General features: G+C 38.5%; 3 protein-coding genes across 5 annotated transcripts; 2 read left to right on the top strand and 1 right to left on the bottom strand.

Moving 5' to 3' along the window:
• Positions 1-710: 710 nt before the first annotated feature.
• On the bottom strand, positions 711-4,550 carry cd22 (cd22 molecule). The gene is made up of 7 exons (XM_075466582.1): positions 4,467-4,550; positions 3,342-3,686; positions 3,027-3,248; positions 2,518-2,805; positions 2,133-2,214; positions 1,985-2,027; positions 711-1,902 (listed from the first exon to the last, which is right to left on the bottom strand). Exons 1-7 carry the CDS (start codon positions 4,501-4,503, stop codon positions 1,837-1,839), a joined length of 1,083 nt encoding a protein of 360 aa, XP_075322697.1. The 5' UTR covers positions 4,504-4,550; the 3' UTR covers positions 711-1,836.
• A 1,980-nt stretch (positions 4,551-6,530) lies between these two features.
• LOC142379761 (uncharacterized) lies at positions 6,531-10,442 on the top strand. 3 transcript variants are annotated; one of them, XM_075465006.1, is made up of 7 exons: positions 6,531-6,696; positions 7,154-7,290; positions 7,627-7,829; positions 8,266-8,413; positions 8,582-8,710; positions 8,814-8,906; positions 10,087-10,442. In XM_075465006.1, exons 2-6 carry the CDS (start codon positions 7,215-7,217, stop codon positions 8,861-8,863), a joined length of 606 nt encoding a protein of 201 aa, XP_075321121.1. In that variant the 5' UTR covers positions 6,531-6,696; positions 7,154-7,214; the 3' UTR covers positions 8,864-8,906; positions 10,087-10,442. The 3 variants fall into 3 exon arrangements, with proteins under 3 accessions (XP_075321121.1, XP_075321122.1, XP_075321119.1); XM_075465007.1 differs by having other exon boundaries at positions 6,531-6,650; positions 8,814-10,442; XM_075465004.1 differs by having other exon boundaries at positions 8,814-10,442.
• Positions 10,443-16,188: 5,746 nt separating this feature from the next.
• Positions 16,189-21,856, top strand: fxyd11 (FXYD domain containing ion transport regulator 11). The gene is made up of 7 exons (XM_075465003.1): positions 16,189-16,270; positions 18,476-18,529; positions 18,738-18,770; positions 19,161-19,175; positions 19,395-19,469; positions 21,069-21,093; positions 21,216-21,856. The coding sequence occupies exons 2-7, from the start codon at positions 18,496-18,498 to the stop codon at positions 21,244-21,246; spliced, it is 213 nt and encodes a 70-aa protein (XP_075321118.1). The 5' UTR covers positions 16,189-16,270; positions 18,476-18,495; the 3' UTR covers positions 21,247-21,856.
• The last annotated feature ends 78 nt before the right edge of the window (positions 21,857-21,934 follow it).

Here is a 21,934-nt window from a genome sequence, read left to right as displayed (position 1 = left end):
AAGAGACTTTTTTCTCCCTTCTGATAACCTGAGATTTTTTGTGCCGGATTTGAAGTGTTGCAGAAAACAGATGTGAATTTGAAAACAGGATATCCGCCACAGTTTATCACATATGAGCTACTACTACCACTGATAGATTCCAACAAGTACTGTGTAAGCAATGTCCGGAAACAGAGAACACAAAGGCAAGTCTTACTGAGAGCCTGTTACTGATGATGACAATGAGCATTATAACGATGATAGAAAATACAGTCACCATGATCCAATTAGGAGCTGTTATCATTTCAGACAGGGCTATGTTTGTGTGTTTTTGAGTAAACTCTGGGTTCCAGCAGATATTTTCCAGAGCCTGAGGAAAAGTGGGGAAGGATAAAAACCTGGAGGGCACTGACTCGGACACCAGCACAGTCATTTAAAAGAGGGCTTTTAAAAGAAGACTTGGACTTCAGCTTTTCATCTCATTAGACTATTTTTGGGTTGTCTGTTTGGTTTTTTTTCGAATTTGCTGTTTTAAACTGAGAACGGATTCTCAGATTTATTTGTAAAAGCTGTAAATATAAGCTTGAAAGTATTAAGAGATACTTTTACACATACATGCGCTTCTGCACAGTCCATTTTTACAATGTGTCTGATGTTTTTATGAAGGCATTTACTGGTGCATATATTGCGATTTCTTTCTTTTTTTTCTTTTATTTAATTCTTTTTATTGCCAGGTGCACATTGAATAGAATACATGTATAGAATACAATAACATACAAAAATAAAGTAAAAAGTAAAAAACAAACACGGCAGCATCGTCACACGTAACTGGATTGGAAATAACAATTCGACAAACTTCCACACAACCCTGGTACTGTGGCAAAACAATAATAAAAAAAAATTAAAAGTGCAAGATTCGAGATTTATAGGACAACAACAGCAGCAAAAACTAAACAGAAGCCCTGCATCTGACATCAGATGAAATGAAAAGCATATGACACGAAAAAGGACCTGACTACCGTCAGTATTATCACAGGGTTGTTGTATTGTATTATTTCTAATGTCAACACTAATTATTAGAGATTAACTCTGTTAGATCCCTTATCATAATAAAGAAAGACCAGGTTTACAAAATACTTCAAGTTTATTACATAGCAAAGTAAATAACATATGTTCCAAATCACAAAATTAAATGGAAACACCTTTCACACATGATTAGTAAACGGTGACAAGTTCCTTTACAAAAACATAATTTACGCAGTTATTACAGCAGCCAGAATTAACCCAAACTTAAAATGTTGTTTTTAGTGACCAATAAAAACAGTGAGTATTATGAAACAAAAACCTTAACCAACCTTATGCAGGCCAAAGAAAAATACTGATCTTGATACTGATGATGTAAAAAATAGAAATAACTTGGTTAGATGAAATTAACAGTTTCAGTTTTACCAGAGTTCATTTCAAACTTGAGAGGGGTAGGCAGCATATCTCAGTCTAACCACGGTAATGCATTGATACAGTCTGGTGCACCAGAAGCAGACCATTCTCACGACCAACAGCAACTATTTTCAGACCAGCAACATGAATCAGATTATTCAAATTCAAACAAAATTGTAATACTAAATATTAGAATTATTGAATTGACTCAGTAAATATCAGTTATATGTTCTTAGAAACTCCAACCACTGATTCTCTGAGCACTGATCAATCAGAAGGAGTGATTCGAACTGTCATGGAGCTCAGTTAAGAAAAAAGGCAGCAAACCGTACAAACAGCATGTTTTGCCAGCGTGTCATCGTCTTGTAATAAAAGGTCAAAATCCTTCTCTTACTTTTTTCCTTTTGTGTCACCTTGTTTTTAGTTTGGAGTTGTTATTTTGACTTCTGTGATGCTTAGGATGTTTTCATAATCATGACTGTCCGTCTGAAACATAAGAGAACATTTGACATTTTGCGAGACTGCTTTTATTTGCTTTTTAAACGCAGCCTGATCCTCTCCCTCTTACCTCTTTGTCTGAAGCAGAATTACGAGAATTACGCCTTCGCCTCCTTTAATATGATGTTTATAGATGTTTATACACTGAATTCACATTCCCCACATGTATTTAATGAAAATAACACACAGTCAAAATTTGGCGTGGTTGTGTTACTCACCAAGCCCAGATAATCACCAGTGATGGCAGCAGCAGCACAACAATCACTAAAACTCCAATTTTAAGGACGGTGTAACGACTGACTGTTGGTACAGGTAAAAAAGAGGAATGAGAAATTTCTCAGATTTTTCTCAGATTTACCTCTAAAATATAAATATACTGTAGTAAGAAAAATAGGGCAGTTGTAGGTTGATTAATTGATTGATTAAACACAGTTTGTCTGTTGTTAATTGTTGTATCGCTGCATTTTCCAGACTACTTTTTTTATTAAACTCACATTTTGATTTCCCCAACTGTGCAGGATTGATGAAACTGTATCACACTAATCTGCAACATTCGAACTACAGTTCTCAGACTAGAAAAATTAGAAAACCATGCACACTCACGGCCCTCTTCTCCAACTGCCAGCAGCACTGCGGTTGAATTGCTTTTTCCCAAACGGTTCTGTGCCTGGCAGAGATATAGTCCATTGTGGGACGCTTCCACGGGGGAAATTGTCAGCACCTGTCCTGACCCCACGCGGAGCAGGGAGTTGGAGCTGGAAACACCACTCCTGTACCAGGTATAGGCATCTGCTGCAGGGTTAGCAGCACTGCTGCAGGTCAGACTCACATTGCTGCCCTCTGTCAGGTATTCACCATGGCTCACCTCAATAGATACATTCAAAGGAGAATCTGCAACGGAAACACAACCACTGTGCTGTGATATACAATAAATGATTTACTGTACAGGATTTTGTTATTATGCACTAATTGTCCTGATCATTTAAAGTTTCATGGATAACACAAAAAGATATTGATTTTGTCTGTCAGAGATCCTGAGAGCAACAAAACACCTCAGTATTTTTCTGTGAACTCTACAACTTTTTGAATTCAGAGCTTGTCTGTGTACTTACACCAAACAGCCAGAGCCATGGGGTCTGATTGCACTGACTTGTGTCCTTCTACACAGCATGAATAGTACCCAGCATCTTCTGCCTTAGCTGTGAACTTTGGTTTTGTCACCAGATGTCCATCTCTGAGCCAGACTATGTTGGGATAATGGCAGGATGTTCTACAATTGAGGGTCACATTGTCTCCAGCTCGCGCTCTCTGGGGCTTAACTTCAGCATGTAGCTCTGGACATCAGTCAGTGAAAGACAAAAAGATTGTGTTATTAAAAAAACTAAAAGTGTTAAGCCTGAACAGTGACACTCGTAATATAGTTTTACCTGTAACAGACAGGTACACTGATCCCTTACTACGCCATCCATACTTGTTTGTGTCAAACCTAAAGAAGTAATATCCAGTGTCATTATCCTGCAGGTCATGAAGTGCCAGGCTACAGTTGTGCTGATGATCACCACGATATTCCCAACGGTTTTGATACGACGGAATTAGTGAAAGATTTACACGTTGAAAGATGCCATCTTCTATCACTCCTTTGAACCATGAAGTCTGTGAGACAGTTTCTACATCCGAGTAGTTGTACAAGCATTTAAACTGCACTGATGATCCCTTCAGAGCACAATAATCTGGGTTTTCAAATGTCACGGTCCCATCAGTGCTCACTGTTCCTGTAGAGAAAGCATTAACATGATATGTAATGCATCTTAATAGTTTTCCATCTATATATATGCCTTAAAACAGAAAGCAGAGAAAATTGAGGCAATCTACTCTCCAACAGAGCAAAAATCATGTGAATATCATCGTTCACTACGATATTACCCATATTTATTTATCTATACATTTTGGTTTCCACCACCTTCACCAGTATTTACACACAAAGTTCATAAGCTGACTTTTTTCTCTGTTAATGTTTCATTAGGAGTTTTCCATTGTAAGTTAAACCAGACACTGAGCCACTCTAAACAGTGGGTTCCTTCAATCTATAGCCAACATGTGCTCTCACAACAACATAAAACATGTCAGGGATATCATTTTGATTGAGTAAAAACAATGATTGTTGGCTTATGCTATCAAAATTAAATAATTTCATAATGCCACTTCATGTGAATTATGATCGAGCTGCATGCTTTAACAAAAAGGGAAGTGTCTGTAGACATGTCTTTCTGTATGTGTCAGAGCTACTTTTGGTTCTGTTAAAAAGGAAAGCTTTGAAAGCAGCCACAATGAATGTATTGGCTGAAGTCATAACAGCCCGAATAAGCATGATTGGTGTGGAGAAAATGCGGAATTTTGATCTCCCTTACTACTTGCACGATGGTGTAGAAACAGTATGGCAGTGCAATAATAAATAAAAAAAAGGGAACCCCAAAACATAAATGGAATAAGCTAAATTAGCAGATAAATGTGATAAAAAGGAGAAATTAAACGAAAAAAGAACTGCTCCTTACCTGGCCTCATTAGCAAAAACAGCAGGACTGCAATCATCTTCTCTGCATTAACACAACACACTAAATATCAAGACAACTTTGAGACCTGGAAACTAGGTCTGATTTGTCCATTACAGGATGGGAGGGATCAGCTGCTCTCCACCCTCTCAACAGCTATGAGTCATCATTATAATGTGAGGTTTTCAATGAACAGAGAAGAGAAAAATGATAGCAGGAGTGGAGAAAACTGAGACTATAGTATAAGACAACTAAACAGTTAATGCAGAGAAAATCTTCACTTTAAAATTTCATTTTTTTGTGGAGGCTTACAAAACAAAGATACATCAAAGCACCCACTAAACGTGCAAATAAAAGGCGTTCTGAAAAGGGTGCAGTCTTGTTTTCAGCAGGGAAAATGGCGTGGGCTTATAATAGCACCATCATCAAGTTTCACTATTGAAGCAATGTAATTATACACATCACGTGCAAAGTTTCAAAAGAGGCTTTTTATATTTCTGTCTTCTTGCAAATCTTGGATTTAGTTCTTTGACAAAGCAAAAAGTAAATTTTTAATGATCCGGAAAAGAGGAACTCTGGACTTGGCTTTCTGTCTTTTGGTTTCTTAGATTTTGTTCTGGTTCATTACTTCTTAGTGCCTTCTCTCTTCTGTGTATGCGTGTGGTATCTTAGTTTCAGTCCTCAGTGTTAGATTCTGTTCTTTTCTTGTTTCTTGTCAAGGGATGTCCTCACTTGTCCTGTTCTTGCCCCCTGGTCTCATTCACACTGCTGATAATCACTCGCCTGTTGTCACTGAACTCATCAACCTACCCAGCACTTATATCTTTCCAGTTAACTTAGTCGTCCGCCTTGTGGCTTATCTTTTGGTCAATAAGTTAGTCAGTTCATCCTTCCTTGATTCTCTATGAGTTTTGTTTGTGGTTTATTTTTCCTGCCTTAGCAGTGCCTTTGGTTTCATTGAATAAAGCAACTTTTTATTCATTACTATTAAGTCATTCAAAAACAAGTTATGTAGTAATTACTAATTACTTTATCACTAACCCATATGAGGGATTGATATGGAACTTCAAAAAAGTATCAAGGTTCATATTGTCTCAGTAGACTTGGGTTAACTTTTTCTCTGTTACTGCCATAAGATTAAAAGTTTTGTCCAAAGTTGTTTTTTTTTAAATGCTATATTCCAATCACTCCCTGCTTCAGTTATTATTATGTTAGGTGATGTTAGTTCGCGTACAGGCTAAATCAAGATGCTGAACCTGCTAAGCAACATTGCTGCCAAACATCCGTCACACACATTGTTACATTTTTTAACATTTTTGTTATTATGTTGATGTCAGACTTTAATGCCATCGTGTCTGAGTCCCACTGACCTGCCATCATGATTACAATCTTGTTTTGGAGAAGGCCGAGCCAAAGATGCTGTTACAAACCAGGTTTGGCACTAATATCTCAGTAACAGGCAGCATTTGAGCCAAACATTCTATGCCATTAGGGCAGGTGCTTTCATGTGCTCTGGATAATCCGATAACAAGTGGACGGCACGAAATAGCCTCTGCATGGGAATGCAGTCAAGATGCATTAAGAATGCATACAAATCTGAGAGTTGTAATAATTGTGTACAAGGCGATGTGAAGCATAATAATGTCGGAATCAGCTTGAACAGGGAGTAATCCTTCTTTTTCTTCCCTTAATTTATCATCAGCACAGTTTTTAAATTGCAAAGAGCATTCAAACAGGAAGTACATCTATGCCGTGCAAAAAAAAAGGTTATGCAACTCCTGCTGTGTTGGCACTAGATCAACTTGCTTGTCATTCACAAAAGGAACTTTTTCTGAAAATGAAATTTCATTAAGGTACTTTAACCTGAGAGTGAATGAGGGAAGGGGCTATGACACATTTATCTATGTGTAAGAAAGAGAAACTCTCATTGAGCAGCAGTGAATCCTTGCATGCATTTGTCCAAGCAGCCATCACTGTTTTAAGCCAGGCCTGCTAAACCTGTTTGTTTTCTTACAGGAATCCACCTCGTTAATCAGGAAGATGTCTGCATTCCTCGAGGTGCATTGTTGCTCCAAACTTCTGTTCTTGTTAGAGAGGCACAAAAAGACAGAGACAGCAGGCATTGTTTGAAGGCAGTCCACTCAACTGTTTACGGAAGGAGATATTTGTCAGAGCAGTCCTGAGAAGGTATCCAGCCTGAAGAGCTAATGTGGAATTTCCTGTCCATTTTGTGGTTTGTGTTGTATTTTTTTTCATATTATGCACTATTTTACTAAACAACGTGATATTTGAGGAATTATTGTAATATTTAATTTGACAAACAGCTAGTATTAGTTTAGATAATATTGCCACTGTAACCAGTTTAAAACCCAAAGAGGTCTGTAAGTAAGTATTAGTATTTTCTAACTCATCAGTGTTAGACCTTGAATCAGTAGAGTGTTCTCAGTTCAAAGCAGCATTGTCAAAATTTGCTCGTTGTTTTGAAATAATTGAATTTCATTACAACTTTAATACTCAGGACCGGACACATATTTTCTTCCTGTTCATGGTGTGAAATGCAATCGTTGATTTTGAAATACTTGTTGATGTGAAAAAAAAGATATCTGTCCTCCTTTTCAAAATGACGTGTACTATTGCATTTATTGAAACGCTTCAGCATAGTATGAAAAAAGACGTTTGAAACTCTCCAGATTAATCTATGGAATAAGAAACACTTTTGGAGGAGAAGTCAAAAAGAGAAAGAAGGAAGAAATGAAGAAAAAAGGAAAAGTTTCTCATGTCTGCTTGCTGCTTCTGGCTGTACTCCAAATCAGCACACGCTCCTCAGGTAACTGATCACATGCACTGGCTGTATGAACTTCACGGTTAGATTTGCAGCAAATAAATATAAATCCATATGTCGCTGTGTATCAACAAGATGTGGTTGTGGCACAGATCACCATGTAAAATTGAACACCTCAGCAGGCAGGAGGGCCTCATACAGACTATCACTGACTGAAACTTCCTGTTGCAAAACTTTCAGCACCACAAAGGAAATTACTACAAACGGAAAAGTGTTACGTAGGTTTTAAACTGAATCATTTGTGAAAATATTCCGGTAATTTTTTTACTGTGTTCTTTTTCCCCAATCTCTCAAACACATATCACCCAAACACTGTTACAGCACAAGACAGCACAGATACGCCAAACCCTGCAGCTCTCAGTTATCGTGAGCGTCCATCTGATGTCAAAGTGGCTGTGGGTGAACCTGCAGTGTTCAGCTGTAGAGTGCCCCAAACATCCTCGAATCTCACATTCACCTTCTACGGGAGTCATGGTAACTACAGCCTCACCTGCCCTCACGGCCATGTTGAAGATGTTCCCCAGGTGAGGTCTATATTCATTAGTTTACTTAATTATTCTTTAAAGTTTTTTTTTACTCAAGCAGGAAGAAGTTCTGAATTGTGTCTCAGCTTAAAGAAAGGGTAGAAACAGGAAGTACACAAGGAGGAAGACATTTGATCAAGCTTTTAAACAAAAGATCTTTCAGACATTTAACCCGTTTATGTCGGCCTATCAAATGGAACTTGTAGTTTCAGCATGGGTTTTGTCTAAGAATAGTTGAAATAATGCAAATATTTGAAGAACATTTGTCATATTAAATCTGTGAACGATGGATTTTTTTTAGTGGCTCGTTGATTTTTTTTCCAGCTGTCACAGTTCATATTGTGGTGAAAATCTTTTAAATCTTGAAATCTCCTGATTATGTTTTCCCTGCTGAATTGGTGTGTGTTTACCTTGTGCGTACTCTTCTTCTTCTTAGGCCCTCTATGGAAGCTGCTATGTGAAGAACGGAGAGACCGTGGCTGTGTGGACCCTCAAGGGAACCTCCTTCTCGGACAATGGCACAAGAGTCATTTGTCAGCAGACAAATAATCCTGATGCACCGTCTGCCATCCTGCATGTTTATGGTGACGTAGTGAAATGTTGGAAATACAAACAATAATATTCAAGATTTTGAAAATCCCTGTTTTCAGTATTGTTATTGTTGTCCTCACCTGTTTTAGTAAAACAGTCTTTACTGTTCTTGTACATGTTGCCAGTTTAAATTCTTAGGTATCTCTTTTCTTCACACCTAGATAATGGTGCCAGCTATTACACTCTCATTGGTTGCGTAATTGGCGGTTTCTTTGGCATCCTGCTGGTGTTTGGTCTACTATTCATCATGCTGCAAAGATCTGAGACCGTCCGGAAAGCCTTGTGCCTTTGTAAGCAGTGCTTAATTTCACAGCTTTAGAACTGCTATACAAGAACAATCTGACCAAAGACTGAAATCTTACAACATGTCCTGTGATATCTTTGTGTTTTCAGCGAGAGATGACACAGAAGATGACTTGGACACTGTAATAACGAAAGACTGAAGCAAGAACACCAAAAGACTAAAAGGAAAAAATTGAATTAACGGTTAAGTTTAAATCCTTTCATGTCTGGGTGAAGAGATAGTTGGACTAACCCGGTTCTGGAGATGATTTTGCCAATAAACAATCGAGATTCAGTCTGTCCCCTCACCTCTTCACTTCATTGTTCTACATGTTTTACATGAGAAACAGAAAAACAGCTAAACTATGAGCTAGTTCATTCTGTTAATCCTACAGAAATCACTAAAAGTAAAATATTCCCTGATATGCATTAAAGGGATATTATGTATTTTAATCAATGGGGTTCTGTGAAGTATTCAGGAGTAGTCTCTGTTTTACCTGCAGTTAAAGGCGGTCAGAGTGCTCTCATTTTGGAGAATCAAGGAGAAATTCAGATGAGAGGATTTTTCTCCTTCTAAAACAACTGAAGCCTCAAAAAGGTTAAAGCAGTCGGAGAAAAAGCTGTTTTGTGGATTTTTATACCACATTGTTTTTACAACAGACAGTTATATGGACTAGATCCATTTAGCACACTTTGTTACATCAACCAATCTATCTCAATGACTCTCACAAATACATCTCACCAACCTATTAAAAAAAAAAAAGGAAAAACCCTTTAATACTTGATCAGTTAACTGCACTGTCACAGATTGTCCACTTGAGGGAGGCCCTTACTTTCCCTTCCAAAGAATGACTTAATAGCAAACAGAACATCTTCCTTTTATCCGTCAATTTAAACAATGCTTGAATTAATTTTATGAGCAATTTAGTCAGTGAAGGGAGTTATATATGATATTGTTGTCATTCCCAGTGAATTTTATGCTCTTATAATCAAGCGTGAAGGCACTTACTGTTGGTAAACTCAGAATCATATATTTGTGCATTTAATTTTCCTTTTTGTGAGTAACATTCTCTCATTTCTGATTTGCTGCTGTCTGCTTCCTCTGCACATGCAGCCTCTGTAGACAAACAAAGTTGGTCAACATCAAAGCAAAACCCTGTTTTGATTTAAAAGGAATACATTTAATGAATAGAAATTACTTCGTAACAGGTTTGAACCACTCCGTAGAAACCTAAATAACTGAATAACGCAGAGAAGTTAGGATATCTTCAGTTCATCACATACAGATGAGACTTTTTAATAATTTATATGTATGTGGTTGAATTCAGGCAGTCACCATGCATATAATACATTACATTTTTCTGCTCTTAACTATTGCCTTTAGGATCAACATGTGAAGGAGTGCAGTTCTATGTGTATCCTCATCTCTTTGTTTCTCCCTGGTGGTGACCTTACACGCGTGCATGTGTGAAGATTTCCACAGTCACGGAAATGGTGTTGCTTGTCCTTCTGCCTTTACTTTGAGCAATAGGAAAACAAATATTAAATAAAAATATTAAATTATTTCCTTGCATTGCAAATACTCCATTCAAACACTGTTTTTTTGCTCATGTTAGATCACACCTGCCTACTGACTTAATGTTGTTGAACATCTCCCCTGATTCTTTAGGAGGCTGTTGTGAGAGAACATGTGGCCCCCACTTAAGATAAACTATCAATAAATTGAACAGTATAATTTGACTCTTGTGTGCTTTCCTTTCACTGTGTGCTATGACATCTGATAGAGCAGTATGAACAGCCAGAAAAACACACACTGCACACACACACACACACACACACACACACATACATCCAGCACACACAACAGACAGTCAGCAGGAGAGATTGCTCCTTTGTCTTTTAGCTGATACAGCAGAGTTTGTATGGAGCAATGTGTTGATTCAGCTGCTCATCTACAACTCTCTTCACTCCACCATAGGTTTCCTATTTTGGCATCAGATTCTTTCCTATTCTGAACTGAGTGGGAAGTCTGTGGTATTAGCACGACAGAAGATGACGAGAAAGAACAGGGATGTGCCAGAAATATTTGCTGATATTTGTGATGTGAGAGCCAGTCGGGTTATGTTTCCTCCCAAGTTGCTCATAATTTCTTAGTTTTGGATGTGAGAAAAGGTCTGTGGTGTAAATCTGCCTGAATACACAACACTCATGTCATGTGACCACTGACAGGCAAGGAGCTACATTCCTGAGTATACAAACATGAGTTCCCACGCAAGTAGATTACGAAAATTACTATTTTTTTTCTCATGCAAATCACAATTTAACTTTGCTTTCAGGGACTTTGTAAAAAATATTGATAAGTCTATCATAATTGGCACACATATTCCTGTGGAGGTCAAGATGGTGAAGTGGGGGCGGGGGTCATGGGGTCACTTGTAGATCGTGGATATTATCATATCTGTGACCTATAAATTACATTTCTGACATTTTTACAGATCTTGTGGAGAATAGCTTTTTTTATATTGCTAACTTACTTGGTGAATGGTATGTCAGCTAACCTTTCCTTAGACCTTTCGTCCTGCTGTTTAAGGACAAACAAACTGAAATACCACCATAATCACAGGAGTGTGTTCACAAGATGACCTTTTACTGACAATAAAACAGTTCATCCTACTTTTATCTGTTAAAACCAAGGGGGAAAAATGTTTAAATGTTACAAATTAAGTTAATGAAAATATATTGTGATTGGTGGAAGAGCAGCTTATCAAATTTTACAACTTTAGGAGTCAGTTAAAGGATAAGACCGGTTTTTTGACATTGGGCCCTTGATTTCACATTATAGCATGATGTTCTACTCACCCCTGCTTGTTGTTTGTCATTTGGAGCTGTTCCGAAGATATTCGCGAGGCGTCTGGCTGCTCTCTTGAGATATTCGGCCATGAAACGGTTTCCTATGGGCAAGCTCATACAGGCACAAACTATGCTGTTTATAATTTATTAATTACTCTACACTAGAACTGATAACGTGGAGGTGCGTCGCTTACTTAAAAAAATCCGGGTTATTGTAATTTTGATTTTTTTGTCGTAAAGTGGGTGTTACTGACGTCATCGTCGTGCTACTGCCACAGGCAGCCCACAGACCTGCTGCCTATTTATTCATTCGGCTAAAATTCAAAATTAGTAACCCGGATTTTTTTAAGTAAGCGACGCACCTCCACGTTATCAGTGCTGGTGTACAGTAATTAATAAATTATAAACAGCATAGTTTGTGCCTGTATGAACTTGCCCATAGGAAACCGTTTCATGGCCGAATATCTCAAGAGAGCAGCCAGACGCCTCGCGAATATCTTCGGAACAGCTCCAAATGACAAACAACAAGCAGGGGTGAGTAGAACATCATGTTATAATGTGAAATCAAGGGCCCAATGTCAAAAAACCGGTCTTATCCTTTAAGCTTCCCAACCACTGATCTCTATCAATATGGGCGTTTTTTTTTCACACAAGAGGGTGTGTCACTCATAAAAACACTATTTTTATGAGTTTTATTCAGTTACTACAGAAACACCAAACTTTTCCAGAAAATATCATCATACTCAGTTAAGTGTTCTCAATACAGTATTCCCTTGGGTCTCTAATTCAATCTCTTACACGGAACTTGGAACACAGTGACCTTTATCTAACCTAAATTTAAAGTGATACAAATGACCAGCAATCACAAAGATAAAGAGTGTTTGTTGAGTGCTTAAAATGTTTCCTGGTGTACATTGTAAAACTAATTCCTACTGGATTAGAAATCATTTTCAGGGATTCATACACTTAGATGTTAACATGTTTGCACAAAATCCCCGAACATACAGTCAATGAGGTAAAGTAAGTAATACCTTGTTATGTATTGTAAACAGTTTGGTGGAAGTGATTCACTGTTATTTTTATCTTTATTGCTTTGTTGTCAGTAGCTGCTCCTGTATCTGCCGCCAAATAATTCTATTATCTCTCACTCACACTGCCACACACACCTTGAGCTATGTGTCTTTGAGTTTGTGTCGATATCTCTTCAGTCCTAGCAGTTATCACTTGTTAAGAGACTGATATATGCTTCTGCTTTTTTAAGTGTGTGACAGACAGAGGTATAAATAGTCACATCACCACTGAGGCACATGTACTCACATATTTCTGCACTCTGTATGAATGTGCACAGATAGGAGTTACACCAGCAAATCTACAAAACAATTCCCACTAAGATACACAACGGGAAGCACACAAATGAGCTGTTTATCACCAGAATTAATTTACACCTGCTGGGTGGGCTTAAAATAGATTCAAGTGTGATCAAAGTGTGAACACACAGCATCTCATGCTACTCAGCCAAAGCTCAGTTATAACCGTCTATTTCAAGTGAAGTCAGAAGGATTGCTGGTAATATGCTGAGAGAAAAATCTCTACCACCTGCCCAAGGTTGATAAAAGGAGAAGGCCTGGCACCCCCCAGACCAGCACAGTGTAATCTTCTCTGCAGGGAAAGGAGCATTGGAGGATACCTGGACATCTGACAAAGCCTAAGAGACTAGAAAGAGAATACTAGATTGAGAGAAAGGCGAGGTAAAGGAAACCGAGAGAAGGAAAAAATAATAGTCTGCACAACACACAATTGCGACTTCTTCTTGGCCTTACATTTATAAATACACTATGACAAAATGTCTTATTGTCCTCTTATTGTTCTCCCATCGTGGAAGCCTGTCGGCTGCCTGTCATGGTGCAAAACAAAGGACCCAATGATAGACACCAGAGGCCATCAGGATGGAGAAAGGAGCTTTTAGAGCCTGGGTAGCTTGGGGAACTTTAGATTCAGCTGATAAGTACTGGCAGACAAAAATAAAGTCGCAATGACTGCAGTCACTAAAGCAAAATATATGATGTGGAGAAGGAAGAAGTTAAGACAGGCTATGACAGTTATTACCACTTAGCCAGGAAGTTCTGGAAAACAGAGTGGAAAGCTAGAGAGAACAGAGGACACTGCCCTGACTGTTCTCAGCTAGGGTTGTGACTCCCTGACCTCGACTTGTGATACTGTTGGGCATTGGAACGCAAATGGGGGACTCCTGAATTTGTGGCATTTTCCCTCCACCTGGGTGGATGTGGTGGATGAGATTCACCTTGAACTGATAAAAGCTTTTGCAGTGTTGGAGTGCTGTCTTGGTTGACAGGCCAATGCATTGCACAGACATTGGAGACAACATGTCTAGACTGGACAGTTGGGGTGGTGATCCCCAGTTTAAAGAAATGTGATCCGAGGGTGTGTGATAATTATCAGAGGATCACTCTCCTCAGCCTTCTGCACCCAATCCTCTTGCTATTAAGTCCCTGTATACATGATTGAAATAATAAGTTTGACCTGTTCTCTGTTGGCAACAGAATTCAAATAGGCTGCCAGAAACTGTTTGTGATTTTCATGGACAGGATTTCAAGGCTTTGTCAGGATGAGGAATTAATCCAGCACGTAAATTGAATGATCATTTCTACTTTTTGCTGGTAATGTTGTCCTCTGGCTCCATCACAAGAGGGTTTCTGTTGCTCATCTGCAGTATGCAGTATGCAGTATGGCTGAAATGTGAAAGTCAGAGGCTGTAGTTCTTTCTTGGAAATGGATGGTATGATCCCTTTAAATAAGAATAAACTCTCTCAAGTGGAGGAGTAAATGTATCTTGCATTCTTTTTTTCATCCGACTGCAAAAGGAGAAGTGGGATTCACCATTAGTTGCTTGCAGGTTTTACAGTAAGGTGGTCTGAACCATATCAAGTAACTTCGGCATAATGCAAAGCGTCTGGTTAACCAGCTGATCGAATCCTTTATGCTACCTAAGGTTCTGAATTTTGAGTATTGATCAAAACAATACAATCGCATAGACAAATGGCTAAATGTTCTCCACTTGTTAGCTGAGGTTACTCTGTGAAATGGATTGAGAGGGTCTGAAATCCTGGAGAAGCTGAGAGTTACACTGTGATGGAGGTGAGTCGGGCACTGGCTTCTGGGGTCAGGCCAGTAAAGAGGGATTATGTCCTCAAGCTGGCCTGAAAGTGGATCGGGATCTCCCGGTTGGGATTTTTAGTTGTCACTGTATCCATATCTCCTCTCTGGACTTGTAGAGAAACAAAGACACAATACATGGCTCTGACTTTTATACTTTCATATATTACTTAAAATTGTGCCAAAGCTTCACTGACAAACTGAGATGCAAAGGAGTTTTGATGGTGAATAAGGCAAGGCAAGTTAATTTGTATAGCACAATTCAACAACAAGGTGATTCAAAGTGCTTTACAGATACATTAAAACAGTAGAAATAAAAAGCATGATTTAAATTTTAAACAAAAAAGAAAGAAATAAGAACAATAGATAGAATCAGTAGTTAAAATGTGATTAAGTTTTGAAACTCAAGCTTAAGATTTGAAGCTTTATTCAAATGCAGCTGAAAGTAGGTGTGTCTTCAACCTGGACTTAAATACACTGAGTGTTTCAGCTGATCTGAGGCTTTCTGGGAGTTTGTTCCAGACATGTGGAGCATAGAAGCTGAATGCAGCTTCTCCATGTGTGGTTCTGACTCTGGGAACTGATAAAAGACCGGATCCTGATGACCTGAGGGGTCTGGAAGGTTCATACTGGGTCAGGAGGTCACTGATGTATTTTGGTCCTAAACCATTTAGAGCTTTATAGACCAGCATCAGAACTTTAAAGTCTATCCTCTGATGGACAGGCAGCCGGTGTAAAGACCTCAGAACTGGACTGATGTGGTCCACTTTTTTGATCTTAGTGAGGACTCGAGCAGCAGAGTTCTAAATGAGCTGCAGTTGTCAAACTGACTTTTTAGGTAGACCTGTAAAGGTGCTGTTACAGTAGTCAAGCCGACTAAAGATGAATGCATGGACTAGTTTTTCCAGGTCCTGCTGACACATCAGATCTTTTAACCTTGATATATTCTTAAGGCTAGTAGGCTGACTTTGTCATTGCCTTAATGTGTTTTTCCAAATTTAGGTCTGAGTCAACCACTACACCCATATTTCTGGCTTGGTTGGTAGTTTCTTGGTGTATAGATTGAAGTTCTGTGGTGACCTGTGATCGTTTCTCTTTGGCTCCAAAGACAATGACCTCAGTTTTGTTTTTGTTTAGCTGGAGAAAGTTGTGGCACATCACATAAGTATGAAGTTTAACTGTATATTTAAAGGGTGTATATATGCACTTCTTCACTTACATCTACACAATATATAGTCTATTGTCTAGTTACTTTGTGTAAAAAAAAAGACCTTGTCGCAAATTAGAGGACTTTCTCTCTAATATGCATAGAGACGTGCTAATGTTTATGGAATAACACTGCCACTGGTCTGCTAAACAAGTTTGCGTCAGCCAAGCAGCCATGTCACTTCCACACTGTGCATATACACATACAAATGTTTCCATTCAAAATAAAGAGGAGGAGCTCAGAGTACTTATTCAGGTAAATTAGAAAAGACCATTTTAACCAGGCAGTGTCTTGGGCCATTCACACAAACTCCTCTGCTCTTGAACGATCACTTCAGGTAAGCAAAGGTATGGTGGCGCAAGGAATGATGATGGTCAGAATTTTGTAGTCAAGGTCAGGTTATTTGTTTTTTAAAAAATGATCAAAATATTTTTTGGCTTGCCATTCTCATTTGATAACTATTTATGAAGTAGTTTAAGTATACGTGTTTCTGACAGACAGTAATATGCATGTTAAATACAGCTAATTACTGCATGCCTACAGCTTTTAAATCCCTGTAACAAAGTGATCAAACAGCAAATATGTTTGTGATGATTTGTGATTGCAAACAGCTCCGGCTTATTAATTCCTCTTTTTGTGGAAGATGTGTAGTGCCTCCTATGCATTTAGGATATTCTCTACATGTGCAACAGGATGCATTATAATATTGGCATTATTCAGCCTGTAACTTGATTTGTAAACGACTGTTCATTTTACCAACAATAAGAAAAAGAGTCTGTTTAGACCACAGTCAATAACAATCATTAAAATGGTAAAACTCAAAGAAAATGTTCAAACACAAGCAAAAGTTGTCACTGCTCTATCTGTTGCTCTTCTGTTGTGAGAGGCATTTGAAAGTCAAAGGCCTTGTCAACCTTGACTTTGACCCGCTATCTGATACTGAACCTTGAGAACCCTCAGACAAAGGTCATAATGGAAGAGACTAAAATAGCATCAGAATACTTTTCTGAATTGTCTTTGTCTCCATTTGATGTTCACTTGTTGAAAACTATCTATCTCCCCAAGATGTTACAGAAAATGAATCACATTTTGTAAGAGAATTTGCTTAAAACCTGTAATTGATCTTATTGCCAGAAATTGTATTTTACATTTTCTTCACTATGCTTTTGCTTTTTACGGTCTGAATAGCAGACAGTTATGTTTTTTTTAGTCAAGACACTGTAAATTTTGCTAACAGACCAAGGTCAGTTTCATGTGACAAGACAAGATGGCTGACCATGTGGTCACTGACACCTCAGCATCTGATATTGGACATTGGACACAAATATCAAATTAATTCCGAAAGTTTAATGATAAGTTAGTTGCTATGGCTTTAAAATAGCTTTTATAGTATTTGTTTGAATATATGAAGGTACAGGATCATTCCATTTGTTGATAATAACAAATTTCTTATGAGTATTGTTTATTTATTCCATATTGCCATAATTACAGATGTTAGCTGGATTTAGCAGCCAAGCAGCAGCAGCTGTAGCACATTAGCAAGCTAATATAATGTGATCCAGCAGTCAGAATAATCCAATAACATAGTCTCGTGTTTCATTTAAAACACAAACATTTCTCAAAAGTTCTTACACAACCTGCAGTAACTGAAGACTTATTTAAATGTTTTTCCTGCACACAACTAGGCTTTACCTCTGCCTACTGTAATCTTAGATGTTACCTGCGAGTGAACCACACACATCATGTTGAAATTCAAGCAGTAACAAGACTGAGAAGATCAGCTCGCACTGTAATGGCAACTGCATTTACAGTCAACACAGATGGGAGGGTACTACCATGGTTCCTGCCATCTTGTCCATGGCAAGGTTCCCATCTGTTCTTCTGCATGCTAGCTGTTTTAAATGGTGCAAAGCACATTTTTATTCACAGAGTCAAAAAGGAGCACACTATTGACTTGAGTTGATGCGCAATTCCCTCCCTATTGAAAAAAAATCAATAATAATTATAGATAGATAGATAAAGTGGTATTTTTTCCAGTTTATCCACAATATTTCTGACTTCATGTTTTCATGCCATTTATTAAAACTGTGCAAGTGGCTGATATTACTAAAAAGTTGTTTTAACTGCATATGATGTAAACTTCATTAAATCAGTTATAAATTCGACTTGTGATGTGAAGTTAAAAGTCAGAGATAGGACGTCAGATTTTCTAGAACATTTCTACTGAAAAGCACATGGAAGTGATACCGAGAACAAAAAAAAGGATTTCTGTAGCCAAGTGTAGGCTGAAGGAAAGTTGTCTGGACACCTGCTGGGTTTCGTCCCATAACAAAAAGTGATCCGCTGTTTACTCTCCAAACACCCAGAATGCATCCCTGCTGACGAGGCACTGACCTTTCATACACAAGGACGTTCTTCCTCAGGAGAGGGCAAAGTGTGCACAGTGTTGCTGGGATGCATGTGTTAGACAGATGAGGGAAAGGTGATGAGAAAAATGTCTCACAGTCACGTCCTCTCTCTGTTTATCTGTGTCTTTCTCTAGCTGACTCAGTCGTGTTGAAGATGGGACGTTTCACTCTTGTGGCTTTCACAGCAGGTAAACAAAATAGGGAATACATACCTAGCATACTGTACATGCATACTGTGCATGTGTGAAAAATGTTTTCAAGTGGAAAAAGTAGCAGCTTTTCTCAATTCTTTAAAAACGCAATTGGGTGACAGTATTGCAAAGCACTGGCTGAAAGCAACTGAGACATAACAAAAGAGTCTACATTTACTTTTTCTGGCTTTTTTTCTTTTTCTAGTGCTGTTCTCGCTTTTCATGGAAACTGAAGCAAGTAAGTCTGAAAGCCTACATAAAACTTTTCGTTGGTCTGAGACTGCTTCTCCGTGGTACTGGTTTGTGAATGAATCAGACAGAAATAACTTCTTCTGTTTTTAGTTTAGGTTCATTGGAGCTCTGAGAAAATATGTTTAGTGTTAAAGTGTTAACAGTGATCAGATAAGGCCATCACAGAACAGACATATCTTAAAACCTTCACTTTGACATTAACTATTCAACTTGTCAACAAATGATGATGAAGCGGAGGTGTCAAAAATATTAGTTTCTAGGCAAACGTGCTACCAGCTCTTAGGTTCATTTTGTAATTTATTGCAGACAAAGACAAAAACATTTGAAAATCTTTCATCTCTTTTCCCCTTTTCTCTTATTCTTGTTATTTCTGCAGATCCATTTGTTTACAGTAAGTGAAAACTCTACCATATCTTATTTCTTATAACACAGAAATTAATCTCTAATCTCAATCATTTGCATGTATTAAAAATACATATACAGATGTATCAGTTAAGGTTATTGCACAACGACAAAACAGGGCACATTTGCGAAAGTGGTTGTTAAAAAAAGAGGGGGGGTGTTCTTCTAAATCTGCTGATATTCCATCTGTTTGCTTCGTCCATAACAGACTATGAAAGGCTAAAAATTGGAGGCCTCGTCTTTGCCTGCTTGTTGGTAGCTGGAGGAGTTGGCCTTCTTTTCTGTAAGTGTTACAATCACGTACAAAAATCATTTGGTCTCCAGTGGCATGCAAACGTTTGGTCATACTTTTACTTTTATTGTGAATATCTAAGTAAGTAGGAGGTGAAATGATGTTGAAATGTGAACATCCTAACTAAGATTAATGTATCATTTTTGTAAAGTTAAACAGCAGGAAAAAAGGGGGCACCATGCAAAAGTTGTGACATCCCAAGAAATCTGAGCTCTTGACTTTACCAAGATCTGAAAACCTAGATCATGAAGAAATTTAACGCTTTGTAAACTCTCTGAATCCTAAAACGATGTCCACTTGTGGGCTTTTATAAGCAATTGGAGTAAAAACCCAATATTGCTTTTAAAAAGCATGATCAATTTTAGACAACAAGTTCTGTGTACTGGTGAGGATAAAACAGAACTCTTTGTTTGCAAAGAGCAAAGGGATGCAAGTAGCCTGGCGACGCCATCCTACGTACTTCCGCCCAAAGATTTTGGCTCCGCACATAGTCTGGCCCAACCACCCTACCTCGGTTCGCTCAGTGTTTTGCCAATCAGCAAACAGTTGCGAGTGGTGACGCAGAACTCACGCGCGGAGTCCATTGTAGTCCATATAATTGTAGTTCAACCGCAGCGGAAATAAACATGGCGACGGAAGAACGCCAGAAGCTATCCATGAAGTTGTCTCAACTCTGGAGAGCATTACACAATTAAAACAAGAGCAAGAGGAATGCCTCGTCAATTTTGTTAGTGGCAAGGATGTCGTAGCTCTCCTTCCAACTGGCTTTGGGAAAAGTTTGATTTATCAAATGGTACCGGTATAATGAAAGCGGATGTGGGAAGCGTGATTCGCGAGCTAGAGCCTCGCGAGAGTAAGCATGAACCTCGGCGCATAACCTACGTCCTTTCTAAACATTACTGATTGGTTAAGGGAACTCCAATGAATTTAAGTTGCTGAGTAAGGTCCCACCCTCCATGGGAACGGATTCCTCTTGGGTTTTTCCAGACTGTTTGACGGAGTCAACAGTTTCGCCCAGGCTAGGATGCAAGTAGAATTAGAAAGAAATGCCTCTCCAGCTGTGAAGCGCAAGGCTGAATCAAACATGCTGCCGCAGGTTGCAACCAGTGCCATAGGAACCATTTGACAGGCAGAGGAGAGAATGGATTCAGCTAAATATAAAAAAAAAGTGAGAAAAAGCATCATACTGTCAGTCAAAATAATTAATTTTGAATTTCCTTTAACAAGAAACACCTCAACATTGATATGACGACCTGAACAGACATGTGGTGAAGGGTTTTGACATGGTCATCTCTGTACCACGACCTACCATCATCAAAGATGTTGGCTAGACCCCAAAGAACAGTGCATGCAGCACAGCTCAAAGCTTAAGAGAATGGAAAGGATGCAAATTATAAATAATTGTAATAAATACATTTTTATCTAAAAACAATCATACCTTTTTTTTTAATAAGGGCATCTTTTACTTATTAATCTATTCACAGTAACAGAAACTGCCCAAACTTTTGCACACAGGGTGGTTAAACCAAACAAAAAAAAAGTCCATTGTAATTGATTTGCAACTTAAAACATCCCTGTCTGTCTTCACAGATAACCAATGTATAAGGAGTTGCAGGTAAGATGGTTCTGAAAGCTAGTGTGGATCTGCATTTGACTCCATGCTCCCTCTGCTCTCTGACTTTTTCTTTGTAAACTGCCATATTAACTGCTGCCACGCCCTCCTCTTTTACCTTACAGAAGATCGAGCATTGACAACAATGACATCTGATAGCGCGCCCGACAAACCGGTTTCAGCCAGGAATGAAAGCTGACAGGGAATGGGTGGACAGATTGGGTGCGTGGTCGGGGCTTAATAGGAAGCACACCTGCTCAGGTTATACCTGTACAGACTAAAGAAGTGCAAAGAATTCTCCCCTTTTATTATTATTTGAAATCGATTGCTTTCTACATTGAATTATATGGAAGCAAGCCTTATCAATTGGCATTGCATGCAGTAAAATATGATGCATAATGCCCCCCGCCCCTGATGTATCTTGGGTTTCCAAACGCAATCTGTTTGTCCAGATGTGTACTTGTATGTAAATGTTTGTTCCTGTAAATACAAAAATACTCCACAGGACATTCTGTCTGTCTGAGAGGCATACATACGTGTCTTCGCTATCATGTTTAATATGCTGGTGAAAGCTCCTTATTCAGTCTATAATGTGGGGGAGTATTTAGCATTTTTACATGCTGCTTGTATGTTTTTCTATATGACCAACGACAGATTGGTTCAGTCATAAACCAGTGGTCAACCATTAAACTGTTAAAATAATTAGGGAGGGGGAAAGTATGCAAAATTTTGCAACTGAAATAAATGTCACTACATCTTGAAAATGTTCACGTGTCACACAGTGTTGTTTGTCCTGCAGCCGTGGAGTCATTACGTGATGCCCCTTAGTGCTGATGGCTCCTGC

This window comes from Odontesthes bonariensis, chromosome 5, assembly GCF_027942865.1.
Source record: "Odontesthes bonariensis isolate fOdoBon6 chromosome 5, fOdoBon6.hap1, whole genome shotgun sequence".
Lineage (NCBI taxonomy): Eukaryota > Metazoa > Chordata > Actinopteri > Atheriniformes > Atherinopsidae > Odontesthes > Odontesthes bonariensis.
Note: the sequence above shows the minus strand (reverse complement) of the source record. Positions and strands in the feature narration are given on the sequence as shown.

Coding starts and splice junctions, on each gene's coding strand:
- cd22 (XM_075466582.1), bottom strand. CDS start 4,503: ATGATTGCAGTCCTGCTGTTTTTGCTAATGAGGCCAG. Junction 3,249..3,341: donor AGTGTACCTGTCTGTTACAG/GTAAAACTATAT, acceptor ACTGATGTCCAG/AGCTACATGCTGAAGTTAAG. Junction 2,806..3,026: donor CATGGCTCTGGCTGTTTGGT/GTAAGTACACAG, acceptor TTTCCGTTGCAG/ATTCTCCTTTGAATGTATCT.
- LOC142379761 (XM_075465007.1), top strand. CDS start 7,215: ATGAAGAAAAAAGGAAAAGTTTCTCATGTCTGCTTGCTGCTTCTGGCT. Junction 7,291..7,626: donor AATCAGCACACGCTCCTCAG/GTAACTGATCAC, acceptor ACACTGTTACAG/CACAAGACAGCACAGATACG. Junction 7,830..8,265: donor ATGTTGAAGATGTTCCCCAG/GTGAGGTCTATA, acceptor TCTTCTTCTTAG/GCCCTCTATGGAAGCTGCTA.
- fxyd11 (XM_075465003.1), top strand. CDS start 18,496: ATGGGACGTTTCACTCTTGTGGCTTTCACAGCAG. Junction 19,470..21,068: donor AGGAGTTGGCCTTCTTTTCT/GTAAGTGTTACA, acceptor CTGTCTTCACAG/ATAACCAATGTATAAGGAGT. Junction 21,094..21,215: donor CAATGTATAAGGAGTTGCAG/GTAAGATGGTTC, acceptor TTTACCTTACAG/AAGATCGAGCATTGACAACA.